The sequence below is a fragment of the Phyllobates terribilis genome, unplaced genomic scaffold (assembly GCF_046119375.1).
Source record: "Phyllobates terribilis strain yellow unplaced genomic scaffold, ASM4611937v1 Scaffold_8__6_contigs__length_399053987, whole genome shotgun sequence".
NCBI lineage: Eukaryota > Metazoa > Chordata > Amphibia > Anura > Dendrobatidae > Phyllobates > Phyllobates terribilis.
Genome location: NW_027362768.1, coordinates 102,069,871 through 102,084,150, shown reverse-complemented (window position 1 = coordinate 102,084,150; position 14,280 = coordinate 102,069,871). Strand labels below are relative to the sequence as shown.

The window sequence follows — 14,280 nt, the reverse complement described above, 5'->3', positions numbered from 1 at the left end:
GGACATCATGTCTCGCTCCATCCACCAACGTCACGTTGCACCACAGACTGTCCAGGAGTTGGCGGATGCTTTAGTGCAGGTCTGGGAGGAGATCCTACAGGAGACCATCCGCAACTTCATCAGGAGCATGCCCAGGCATTGTAGGGAGGTCATACAGGCACGTGGAGGCCACACACAATACTGAGACTCATTTTGACTTGTTTTAAGGACATTACATCAAAGTTGGATCAGCCTGTAGTGTGTTTTTCCACTTTAATTTTGGGGATGACTCCAAATCCAGGCCTCCATTTGGTAATAAATTTGTTTTCCATTGATGATTTTTGTGTGATTTTGTTGTCAGCACATTCATCTTTGTACAGAACAAAGTATTCAATGAGAATATTCATTCAGATCTAGGATGTGTTATTTGAGTGTTCCCTTTATTTTTTTGAGCAGTGTATATATATGCACAGGGTGACTTTTACACATGTGCGAACCTTCCAAACATGGTTTTGCTTTCTTGCCGAAGTTTTCAGATTTCCACCCAGATGGTACAAGTCCTGGAAATGCCATGAGTGTTGGGGGTCTAGTGTCATACCCACTAATGCTTGTCAGAGCTCTATGTCTGGTGTGATAACTCAGCCTCATGGATGGGAATGGTGCTGGGCTGCAGTACCGGACCTGGCCCATGGCTGAGGGTGGCGCTGTGCTGACACCAGAACTCACCAGTCCCATTACTGGTGTTTGGCAGAACTCTTCACATGGCGGGTCCTTAGTGTCCGCCGCTGCTACATAACATAGTGCAGATGACCGGACCTGTAAAGTACCGTGACAAGAATCCCACGGTCCATCCTTTTGCAATTTTTTTATCACGGTGACAGTACCGTGTGCGTTGCAATGTGGCATGCAGTGATATGTCCACCATGTAGCCCAAGCACATTCATTATGGCACAATGACCATAGTTGGGGCCCTATAAATGCATTGTGGCCCTGGTCTATTACCTAAATGGAAGGTTTTCCATTAACTTGCATTAAAAGCTACGTTTGTTAAACTACGACTTCCATCCTCCTGTTTGGACGCCGTGAGTTGTAGTTTCATAGAGAACGCAAAGAAAAACTAAAATGGAAACCACGAGGAAAGTGAAAGCAGCGATCCACGTACACGCCGCAGACACTCACAGCACTGCGCATGCGCACTGAGTAAATTCGCAAAAAACTCAAGACGGACCGACTAAAGACCTGTGCGCATGCGCGAGCGATAACAATGATCCGTCGTTCGTGCTCAGCGCTACCACGTGATCGAGCTCTATATAAGGAGGAGCGCTGAGGCTGCTGGTTTTACTTGTCGGGTAGAGCAGACGCTTTCATAATGGCGTCAACGAGTCGGTGAGTGACCCGTCTGGTTTTACGGTTGTTGTGCGCTGCCGGATGAGCGGGCTCGCTTTACGGTTGCTAGTTGCTCAGGGCCGGACAGTCTGGTTCAGGGTTCCTGAGGGTGACATGGCTGCTCCCAGCTGTGGCCACAACTTACTGCAGGAGCCGGGACCACCCGGCGGCTTCCACACACCTGACTCCACGTGTGCAGGACCCCGACGTCCCCACACTCATACACTAGTCTATCGTCACGTGACTCCCAGATATCTAGGGGCAAGCTGGGTGACTACCAATATGGCGGCCTTAAAGGGACAGTCCCCAGACTTGTTCAGGCTTCTTAGTTTTGCTGGAAGCTGCTAATCTAGGACGTGGGTGAATAAAGGGAGCTATGGCGACACATTGGTGCGGTGTCCTATGCGCCTCTGGTGTGCTCTTATGTACGTTAGTCACACGGTCGCCACCATCTGACCCTGGGGCGCTGTTCTGTACACCGGGGGTTGGTTTTACTGTTTGCAGTTCATACTCGTGGTTACGGTTTCTTTATCTTTTTTGTATAAATGGAAAGTCCTAAAAACTTCTAATATGTGGCCACTTTGTTTGCCATCCATGAATAAGGAGACTTGTTTGTCCCTAGTCCTGCTCCCACCATCAGTGAATACCTGTGTATCCAGGCTGGAGTTGTCCTCTACTCAAACCTTGGGTCTATGGGGGGGTGGGGGACAAAAGTAGCTGCTCACCGTCTGCGATGGTATTGGGATACACCCACCAGAAGAGGTCGGGAGACCGTCTGTGGTCACAGTTCAGGGCTGTGCTTGTCTGCTAGGAGAGGATCCTGGGCTTATTTAGAATGTCATGAAGTAGAGGACAACCCCTTTAAAGAATGCCGAGTTCTCATCTGCGTTGGAGGTGGTCACATCCTGTCGTATTTGATGAGAATTGAGTGACTGGCAGCACTGTTGTCAAAATGACAGACGTCACAGCGGACCCCCGACACACTGCGTTACAAGTTAGTGGGGTCCATTGTTTGCCTCATCCGGTGTTCAGTTGCTTTCGGTTCCCTGCTCTTACGATGGAATTGTTATTGAACTGGTTATGTGAATTCTGCTGTCAGCCGCAGCTGCGCAAGTCTCACTTAGACTTTGCTGCAACACTCCATACTGAGGTTTGTTTGTGCTGCTTTTGTACTCTACATAGGAGCAGAACCACAAAATTAACCTGCGGTGCTGGATCCGACAGTCCATGTCTTTAACAGTCAGCTGGTTTCTGGCGTTTTACTTGCTGTGCTATTTTGTCTGGTATTTTTGGCCTATGTCAGAGCCTCCAATACTGATCCATAAATCACCACATCTACACTAAAATGCCAGTGCAGAGAAGCAAAGAGATCCATTAGTATGTATAAGTCAATGTTATTTCATCAATTTAAAAATATAACACAAGTTTTCAAAGCAACTTATAGCTAAAAAAAGAGTGCCCAGTATGGGGGACTAGCTCCTGCCAAGAGATAGAATATAATGTCAATGAATGCTCATAAGTGACTATCCTAATATAGTATTGCTATATTCCTAAATACTTTCTTAAAGTAAATATTTCTGCATGATTTCTATAATATAATTAATGGCTAACTATAATATAGTGGATATGGTCCAATGAAGGGACACCAATTAACCCTTTCTTTAGATCCACATAATTCCCAATTGAAAAAAAGGAAGCCAAAATATTCATATAAAATATAATGGGTATGGATCAATGAAGGGGACACAAATTAGCCCTTTCCTTTGATCCACATAAATAAAGCCCAATAAAAAGCCAAAATAACCGTTCATGTAAAAGGAGCCATATACCTGATGAATGTTATGCCAGGAGATGAGCCACGATAAGTTGCCAAAATCAGAGCAGGACGCTGTCCCTTCACCCTGCCGCGCGTTTCGCCCACTTGCTTCTTCCGGGGGCGTGTTGGGATGAGGAGAGGACGTCTTTTTAAATACCATACCCGCCTATCCGAGTGCTCATAGCAAATAAGGGAGGGGATACTCACCGGACCTTATCGGTGCATGACGCATGCGCTCCTCCCATAAAGTGAACAGAGGCTTCCGGCGGATGCGCTCACTGACCCGCATGCTGTCAGAACCGAGCGCCCCCGGAAGCAAACGGGGATAAAGAAAGACGCACATACGCACACTCTGACATAAGGTAGCGGTGTAAGTTCCACCGCTGTTAAACCATCTTTGTGTCTAATTGATGTGTAAAGAGACTCCACATCAGCCGTTACCATAATCATATTATCATCAAGATGTAACTGGTCAATTCTTTGTAAGGCTGATGAGGTGTCTCTAATAAAAGATTGGCAGGGTGTGCACCAGCTGCCATTGGCCTCCTGCAACGTTATTGCAAGGTGCTAATGGGTTGTCATTGTAGTTGGAAGTCTGCTGAAGTCCCCATGGCTGCCATCTTGGTTCTTCTGTGAAGCCCTGTCTGTGGTTAAGCTTCATGGGAGTACATCATTTTGTCTTTTTAATGCAAATATATACACTGCTCAAAAAAATAAAGGGAACACTCAAATAACACATCCTAGATCTGAATGAATGAAATATTCTCATTGAATACTTTGTTCTGTACAAAGTTGAATGTGCTGAAAACAAAATCACACAAAAATCATCAATGGAAATCAAATTTATTAACCAATGGAGGCCTGGATTTGGAGTCACCCTAAAAATAAAAGTGGAAAAACACACTACAGGCTGATCCAACTTTGATGTAATGTCCTTAAAACAAGTCAAAATGAGGCTCAGTATTGTGTGTGGCCTCCACGTGCCTGTATGACCTCCCTACAACGCCTGGGCATGCTCCTGATGAGGTTGCGGATGGTCTCCTGTGGGATCTCCTCCCAGACCTGGACTAAAGCATCCGCCAACTCCTGGACAGTCTGTGGTGCAACGTGACGTTGGTGGATGGAGTGAGACATGATGTCCCAGATGTGCTCAATCAGATTCAGGTCTGGGGAACGGGCAGGCCAGTCCATAGCTTCAATGCCTTCATCTTGCAGGAACTGCTGATACACTCCAGCCACATGAGGTCTGGCATTGTCCTGCATTAGGAGGAACCCAGGGCCAACTGCACCAGCATATGGTCTCACAAGGGGTCTGAGGATCTCATCTCCGTACCTAATGGCAGTCAGGCTACCTCTGGCGAGCACATGGAGGGCTGTGTGGCCCTCCAAAGAACACCATTACTGACCCACTGCCAAACCAGTCATGTTGAAGGATGTTGCAGGCAGCAGATCGCTCTCCACAGCGTCTCCAGACTGTCACGTCTGTCACATGTGCGCAGTGTGAACCTGCTTTCATCTGTGAAGAGCACAGGGCGCCAGTGGCTACTTTGCCAATCCTGGTGTTCTGTGGCAAATGCAAAGTTTCCTGCACGGTGTTGGGCTATGAGCACAACCCCCATCTGTGGACGTCGGGCCCTCATGGAGTCGGTTTTTAACCGTTTGTGCAGACACATGCACATTTGTGGCCTGCTGGAGGTCATTTTGCAGGGCTCTGGCAGTGCTCCTCCTGTTCCTCCTTGCACAGAGGCGGAGGTAGCGGTCCTGCTGCTGGGTTGTTGCCCTCCTAAGGCCCCCTCCACGTCTCCTGGTGTACTGGCCTGTCTCCTGGTAGCGCCTCCAGCCTCTGGACACTACGCTGACAGACACAGCAAACCTTCTTGCCACAGCTCACATTGATGTGCCATCCTGGATGAGCTGCACTACCTGAGCAACTTCTGTGGGTTGTAGAGTTCGTCTCATGCTACCACGAGTGTGAAAGCACAACCAACATTCAAAAGTGACCAAAACATCAGCCAGAAAGCATTGGTACTGAGATGTGGTCTGTGGTCCCCACCTGCAGAACGACTCCTTTATTGAGGGTGTCTTGATAATTGCCAATAATTTCCATCCATTGTCTATTCCATTTGCACAACAGAATGTGAAATTGATTGTCAATCAGTGTTGCTTCCTAAGTGGACAGTTTGATTTCACAGAAGTTTGATTTACTTGGAGTTATATTCTGTTTAAGTGTTTCCTTTATTTTTTTGAGCAGTGTATATGTGGTCAAAGGGAGTGCAGGTTAAAGTCTCCAAAATAAACCCCCCCAAAAAAAAAAAAAAAAAAAAAAAAAAAAAATATATATATATATATATATATATATATATATATATATATATATATATATATATATATATATATATATATATATATATATATATATATATATATATATATATATATATATATATATATATATATATATATATATAATATATTTGAAATACAACATTTTAATTCCACCCTCACTTTTTCCCCCTGTTTAAAAATGAATAAAAAATCCAGTCATTGTGCTTGTAAAAGTCCGATCTACAGGGGTATGTTCACACTAGGTGGTTTTTTTTTTGCAGCAAAACCTGATCTCTTTGCAGGAAAGAAGCTGTGGCAAAAAACACATTTTTTGCTGTGTTTTTCAAGATCCCAAAGTTCAGTTTTGCTTCCACCACAGAAGCATGAACACAAGTCACCAATGGCAGTGCATTTACTTTGTAGGACACTGTTTAGCTTTCACACTTTGGTCTGCCATTGAGTTGCTCAGGCATTATTCAATTTCACACCTTTGTAAGCCACAGTGCAGTTTAATTAAATTAGTGATGGGTATTGAGTAAACCCTGCCTGACCAAGGTGTGAGTTTGAACAATAAGTGGTCAACCAATGTTTACTTTATACTCATCACAAATTTAATTAAACTGTACTAATCCTAAGGCTGGGTGCCCACGTAGCGTTTTTCAAGCGTTTATGCTGCGGAATTTCCGCAGCGTAAACGCTTGTGAAACGCTAGGTAATCTGCACCCCATGGTCCCCAAGGGGATTCCGCATGTTCTATGCACATGCTGCGGATTTTTTCGCAGCGTTTATGCTGCGTACAAAAATCCGCAGCATGTTCATTAATTTTGCGGAAGCGCAGCGGAATGGCCGCCATTGACTTGCATTGAGACGCATAGAATCCGCATCTGTACATTTGTACAAGCGGCTTCTATGCGTCTCTATGTGCGGATGGTACCCAGTTCTGGAGGAGAGAAGACTCTCATCCTGACCTGGGTACCATTGCACCTGTAAAAAAGAATAAAATAAAAAATAAAGTTTATACTCGCCTTTCCGAAGGGTCTCTGCTTGCCGGCAACGATCAAGGACCTTCGGTGACGTCACAGTCATGTGACCGCAGGCCCTTCACCGCTCTGTCTCGTGATATGCCGGCAGCCAGGAACCAGCGCTGCAGCCACGCCGGGGCCTCGGGGGTGAGTATAACTTTATTTGAAGCATTGTTTTACGGTCACACTGTATAAATCCATGCTGTTTGCATGGATTTATATAGTGTGACCTAGTTGTCAAGCACTTTCCAAGTGATGCTATGCTATCGCCTGGAAAGCGCTTGTCAATCTGCATGTGGAAACGCATGTGAATCCGCATGTATTCTGCAGGAAAAACGCATGCACAATCTGCATGCGTTTTTTCCGCCAGGGAGATGCAGAAATGTTCTGCTTCATTTCTGCATCGTGGGCACATAGCCTAACTGCCATCCCAGATGACCAAGAAAAGATGATAAACGTGAAAAAAAATCACAAAAATAAATGAGTTTCACATACTGCTGTACTTGCTTTTTTTCACTAAAAATGTAGCAAAACCTGATGGCTATGTTCACACTAGGCGTTTTTTTCAACGGTTTTCACCACCCGTTACTTTTAATGGGTGAAAAAACGCTGAAAGATGGGACATGCTCTATTTGTGCAAAAAACCATACACAGCGTAAATTACTGATGAGACAAAAAACAGTGTATGAGATTTCTGAAATCTGTTTGCTGGTACTGTAAAACCCAGCTGAAAATTTGCATTAAAAATGCTGAAAAACGCCCAGTGTGAACATACCCTTAGTTAAAAATTATTTAAACCATACGGTAAATGCCACAATGAGAAAAAAATCAAAAGACTAGAATTGCATTTTTTCGGTTGCCACACAAGGCCACGCTCAGTATTTGGCTAGCATTTCAAATCCGTATTTGTAAGCCAAAATCAGGAGTGGGGGAAAAATACAGAAGTGGTGATGTGTTTCTATTATACTTTTCCTCTGATTGTTCCACTCCTGATTTGGGCTTATAAATGCTGGACATGTGAACATGTCCTCAAGAATGGTAGCAAAAATCAGGTGTGTGTAGTAAAAAAAAAAAAAAGTAGAAGTTTGATATCTCCTTAATAACAGTGAGGATTTGAAAATTAATGTTGCCAGGTGTTAATGCACGAGGGCCATAAAAAAAATAATTTGAAACTGCATTTTTTTCACCGTATCCCTGCTCTTGGATTTTTTTTGGCCTTGTTTTTCAGTACATTATATGACAAAGTGAATAGTGTCATTCGAAAGTTCATCTCCTCCCACAAACCCTCATGTAGCTGGAAATGGAAAAGTAAAAAAGTTAAGGTTCTCAGACTGAGAAGATGAAGAAAATGAAATCGGAAAGAAAAACAACTGCCGATGGCGGAAAGGTGTTAAATCAGTGTAGTGCTTCTGTTATGACGAACGAGATTTGGCAGGTGTGAATGTAGCCTGAGCTCACAGCCCACTGTCCAGACACTACAGAGCTGAGCGCAGGACCAGTGATGTACATGTTCACATACTGCATATTTGTCCTGTCTCATGACAGAAGTGGAGCTGAATTCTGTGTGTAATCTGTCAACCATCGCGTGTTATTCTGGAGGAGTCAATGGTAATTCTTACTGCATTGTGACATTTAGAAGTCAATAAAAATGTTCTCCAAGTATGAAGCATCACATGAACGATTTAGGGAGGGGTTTCTAAACTTTGCCCTTGGGGTATGTTCCAACAGTTTTTTTTTTCATGTAGATTTTGAAGTGGATCTGCTTCAAAATCCACATCAAATGCCATGTGAGTATACCATTAAAAGCAGTGTTTTATTTTATTGTAGCCCAGACCTATGCTCACCGATAATTACTGTGATCTGAGCACTATAATGAATGATGGAACGCCTCCCCTCAGATTGCAGTAATTGTCTTGTAAACAATGTATCTAATCCTATCATGTGATAGTCTGCTGAGCTGTGTATCCACTCGGATCATACTGACTGCTAAACCATGTAATTTAGCATCCCCAATATGACCTGACTGCTCTGCTCAGATCTCTCTAGGGACCAGTGAGCAGCAATGACTATCTCTCTCTCTCCAGTGTATCCTTCTATACAGCAGTTGAAGATCCTACTATCTATTCCTGGGGCCAACTTTCCCAAGCACTCAGCTTTTCTAGTAATAGATACAATTAACATGTCGCTAAAAAAAATAAATTTAAGTGCCATTGTCGCATCTGTAAAAGCCCGGGCTATCAAAACCTAAAATAAATTCTCCCCTACAGTAAATGACAAACAGAAAAATAATCGAAATGCAATAATGGATCATAACTAGTGTTGAGTGAGCACTAAAATGCTCGGGTGCTCGAAGCTCGGGCCGAGCTCACCGTGATACTCGGGTGCTCGACCAAGCAACAAGCCCAATGTTAGTCTATGGGAGACCCGAGCATCTTTGCGGCGGCACCCCCGACAGTCTGTAGAAAGCCTAAAAAGTGCCCAAAACGATAGTAACAGTGCTCAAAAGACATGGGGACGGCATGGGCATCGTCCCAGGAAGCATTTCTGACCCCCAGGTCACTGCTGTCAACAACGTGGTCAGAGGTATTAAGCCACTTTTAAGGGCTCACAATAAAATGTTCAAAAACGAAACTGAAACTGTTTTCCTGTGAAATATGTTAAGGAACTTCCTTTCTAGGGTAAAGACTTGTGTATAAGGTAAAATAAATAACCAAAAACAAAAATACTCCTCCACACCTTGGGCTATGTTCACAAGTAGCATTTTTGAGTTTTTGCACCTTTGTATTGCTTTCAACCGTGACAAATGCATTCACCGGGAAATGTCATTTTAACATTTTACAACCTTATCTGGCCATGTGTTGTGTGACACATGCATACAGTGCTGAAAAGACATGGGAACAGCATGGGGAAGACCCCTGGAAGCATCTGACACCCAGGTCACTGCCTAAAAGTGTGCCCATCAGAAGTGATCCTTTCCGCATCAGAAGATGCAGACTTGCAACTATCCCCGTGCAAGTCCTTGTCCCAGGGCAGTGTTCAATTGTACCTCCACCATTCCTTGCAATGCAAGCGCAAGTATGCAGCCTGCCACCCATCCACCCCCAGGCTGCAATACCATACTGCTAGCTTGCTTGCACTTGAAATGGGGCCTTTTAGTTTGGAGGAGGCCGAAGCTGGCCACTACCTCATGGCTGCTTCGGCAGCGAGGTATCCATATTCAGTCCCCAGCCGCCCGGCGGCCGGGTATCCACGCTCTGTCCCCAGCCGCCAGGGGGCGGCCGGGTGTCCATACTCGGTCCCCAGCCGCCCCTATTTCTCCTTAAAACTTCCCCCACACTTTTCTTAGCCTGGCCTGCTTTAGGGCAGCATTGGACGAGCCCACCAGAGAACCAGACTCCTGGTGGGCCCTGGCTTCTCCATCAGGGGAGTTGAGTGCCAAGATGAGGAGCATGATGATTATGATAGAAGTTAGCGTCTGCTTTGTTTTCTTGGAATGCAAGCGCATGTATGTAGTAGCGGCTAGGCCTGAGGTGGTCAGCGTTTTGGCGCATATCCTACCTCCTCCGAGGATTGCTGGATGTTTTCCTGCTACTATCCCAGTTCTATGACTCCCGTTAAAACAAAGCTTCAGGTGATGAATGATGGATGATGTGGTGGCAAAGGAGAGCAGGAGGAACAGGGACCATTCACATCAATATCAGGCCAGTCAACCACACATGTCTTGTAGGATATGTTTCTGTACCAAAAGGAGCGGTATGGCTACACATTTATAGGGCATGCAGTGAGTGCAATGCCTAAAAAAAATTTTGAGGCACTCCAATGCCCCTTGGAAGTGACATGGAGGTCAGAGGGCCTTAACCGTTTTTTCCATTTATAGCAACTGGGTCTCCTGTGCACTGTCGGCCTAAGCAGTGAATGGAAGGCTTTCCAAAAATTATGAGGAGCTGCAATGCCCCATGAAACAGACGTGGATTACAGCATACTAAAAACCTTCTACCCATTATTGGGGAGTGGGTCTCCCTTAGTGTTCGCCTATGTATTGAAAAGCAAAAGCTGACTAAAATTAGGAGGAAATGCAATGCCCGTTGGAAGAATGATGGAGGTCGCAGTGGAATAAAAAGACAATATCAATGCCCCTTGGAAAAGTGGTGGAGGTCGCAGTAGCTTAACAAGACTGTTTTAATGCCCCTTGGAAGAGACGTGGAGGTTGCAGTAGCTTAACAAGACGGTTTTAATGTCCCTTGGAAGAGCTATGCAGTACAGCATCTTAAAAACATTATTCCTATTATTGGGGAGTGGGTCTCCCATAGTCTTTGCCTATGCCTTCTAAGCAAAAGCTGCCAAAAATTAGGACGGAGGAACTTGCAATGCTGGCAACACGGACCAAGGTCACTCTGGTGGTATAGTGGTGGTGGAGGCTGAGGATAAGGAGAAGAGCAAAATACAGCCGAAATGAGGAAGCGTATACCCATGTGTGGATGTGAAGCGGTGCATGGGAATACACCTCCTGAAATAACACAGTGGATTTGACTTTGTTACTCTGCTGTCATTTGGTGGTGATGAGAAGTCTGGCCCAATCCAGCCCTTGTTCATTATAAGGGTCAGCTTGTCAGCATTGTCAGCTGACAGGCTAGTGCGCTTATCAGTTATAATTCCCCCAGCGGCACTAAAAACACGCTCCGATAACACGCTAGCGGCAGGGCAGGCCAGGACCTCCAAAGTGTACAGAGAGAGTTCATTCCAAGTGTCCAGCTTGGATACCCAATAATTAAAAGGCACAGAGGAATCACGGAGGACGCTGGTACGGTTGGCAAGGTACTCCCTCACCATCTTTTGAAACTTTCCACTCCTTGTGAGAGTACCCCGCGCCTTAGGGCCTGTAAGCTGGGCGGGTCTCGGAAAACTGTCCCAGAACTTTGACAGTGTATATGGACTTTTCCAAAGCTTTTGATACGGTTCCACACAAAAGGTTGTTACATAAAATGAGAACAATGGGGATAGGGGAAAATATATGTATGTGGGTTAAGAACTGTCTCAGTGATAGGAAACAAAGGGTGGTTATTAATGGAAAACACTCAGACTGGGTCTCAGTTATCAGTGGGGTACCACAGGGGTCAGTATTGGGCCCCCTTCTTTTTAACATATTTATTAATGACCTTGTAGGGGGCATACAGAGTAATATTTCAATATTTGCAGATGACACTAAACTCTGCAGGGTAATCAATACAGAGGAGGACAATTTTATATTACAGGAGGATCTATGTAAACTAGAAGCTTGGGCTGATAAATGGCAAATGAGCTTTAATGGGGATAAATGTAAGGTAATGCACTTGGGCAGAGGAAATAAAATGTATAATTATATGCTTAATTGTAAAACACTGGGCAAAACTGTAACTGAAAAAGACCTGGGTGTATTGGTGGACGACAAGCTCACGTTTGGTGGCCAGTGTCAGGCTGCTGCTGCAAAGGCAAATAAAATAATGGGATGCATTAAAAAAGGCAAAGATGCTCATGAGGAGAACATAATTTTACCTCTATACAAGTCACTAGTGCGACCAGACTTAGAATACTGTGTACAGTTCTGGTCTCCGGTGTATAAGAAAGACATAGCTGAACTAGAGCGGGTGCAGAGAAGAGCGACCAAGGTTATTAGAGGACTGGGGGGTCTGCAATACCAAGACAGGTTATTACACTTGGGGTTATTTACTGTGGAAAAAAGAAGGCTTAGGGGTGATCTTATTACTATGTACAAGTATATGAGGGGACAGTACAAAGACCTGTCTACTAATCTTTTTACTCAGAGTCCTGAGACGGGGACAAGGGGGCATCTTCTACGTCTGGAGGAAAGAAGGTTTAAACATAATCACAGACGGGGATTCTTTACTGTAAGAGCAGTGAGACTATGGAACTCTCTGCCGCATGATGTTGTAATGAGTGATTCACTACTAAAATTTAAGAAGGGCATGGATGCCTTTCTTGAAAACTATAATACAGGTTATATATACTAGATTCCTTGATAGGGAGTTGATCCAGGGAACTAGTCTGATTGTCTTATGGAGTCGGGAAGGAATTTTTTCCCCCAATGTGGAGCTTAGTGTTGCCACATGGTTTTTATTTTACCTTCCTCTGGATCAACATGTTAGGCTATGGGTTGAACTAGATGGACTTAGTTTTTAAGGTTGAAGGAAGACTATCTTACTATGACGGTGTTCCCCTGCCTATGCTGGATTGGAGTTGCTTCTCTCTCGCCTGTACGCCTTGGTTGGGCAACGAACTGTTACCTCTGCCGCTAGCGTGTTCAGATGGGAACTTTTTTAACAGTTCTGCAGCAAGGGCCTTCTGGTACTGCCCCATTTTTGTAGACCTCTCCACCTCCGGAATAAGAGAGTGAAAGTTCTCCTTGTATCGGGGGTCTAAAAGTGTCACCAACCAGTAATGACTGTCACCCAACAGGGTCACGGTTAAGGCAGTTTAACATAGTCAGCTATGCGTGCCAGACTGGTAACGGGCAAGACTTCCGTGTCCTCACCAAGATGACGACTGACCATGCTCTCCTCATCATCCTCCTCCTCCTCCCCCCTCCCCCCCCCCCCCCCCCCGTCCTCAGGCCACCCACGCTGAACCGACGGTATGACAGTTGTACAGGTACTACTGTCTACAACGCATGATAGCAACTCCTGTTCTTCCTCCTCCTCCTCCTCTCCCTCATTGCAGCTCAAACTGTTAATAAGACGTGAATTTGTACAGTCTGACTGAGGGGAAAAAAAAATAAAAAATACAGGATTTAGATGAAAAAAAAAATAAAAAATTTCTTGCTGCCCCTGAGACCGGGGGGATAAGTCCAGCAATTTGACCAACAGGAGCACACAGGACTGTAATGCAGCGTTTGCTGGTATAACCACTGCGTCTCCTATACAGCCTTCCTGCCTGCCTGATATCTGGGATGGATATTAGTCCTGAGAAGGACTGTTTGTTTGATTTGACAGGCTTTAGAGTCCCTACACTACTTATTTCGCACTATATATCTCTCCCTAACTCAGCAGCACTGACCCTACACTGGCTGATCCGGAGCGACTGTGTCCAAGATGGCGGTGCCCGGTTTTAAATACTCGAGGTGACGCTGTGCGGCCACCCAATCACTGTAATGCCCACAAACAACATGGCTGCGGCATTACAGTGACTGGCTGGCAATTCCTGCATGTTCATTGGCTCTGTAAAGAGCGCCAAACATGCAGGGCGGAGACCCGAGCTCCCGCCCGAGTAACCCAGAAATGCTCGGTGCTCGCCGAACATCCCGAGTAGCATGAATTGCTTTTATTCACTGCGTGTTTACATTGCCCTGTGGGGAGGGGGCGCTATTTAAATTTTTCCTTAATGGAAAAAACAGAATTTGTGCTTCCAGCTGTCCTGCGACCAAGTCTACTATTCAGTATCACATTGCAGTCACCTTCATCAAAATGTCACTTCATCCTCCCTTATCCTCTTGCAAATGCTCAGAAAGAGAGTATGAGTGACATCAGACACATGAGAGCAGATCCCGCCCACTTTTACTGCAGTTGCAAAGTGAGCTGGTGTTGCACTAAAGTTTCATAGTAAGTTTCAGCTTCTGTTCCCCCTAGTGGTTAAAAAAGTTAATACTGTTTAATCATTTTTCACATTTTATACAAGTAAAAAATTAAACATAATACTTTAATTTTCTCAACTTCAATTTTTTTTATTTGTTTTACTCAATCCCTTTTAAATAGAATTGGT

At 44.8% G+C, this 14,280-nt stretch overlaps 1 protein-coding gene across 1 annotated transcript in view; it reads left to right on the top strand.

The window, feature by feature from the left end:
* The first annotated feature begins 1,201 nt into the window (after positions 1–1,201).
* GTF2B (general transcription factor IIB) overlaps positions 1,202–14,280 on the top strand; it is a 32,905-nt gene continuing 19,826 nt past the window's right edge. Inside the window, exon 1 of the mRNA XM_073642586.1 lies at positions 1,202–1,365. Coding sequence (XP_073498687.1) covers positions 1,349–1,365 — 17 coding nt within the window. The 5' untranslated portion in view covers positions 1,202–1,348. The remainder of the gene's footprint in view (positions 1,366–14,280) is intronic.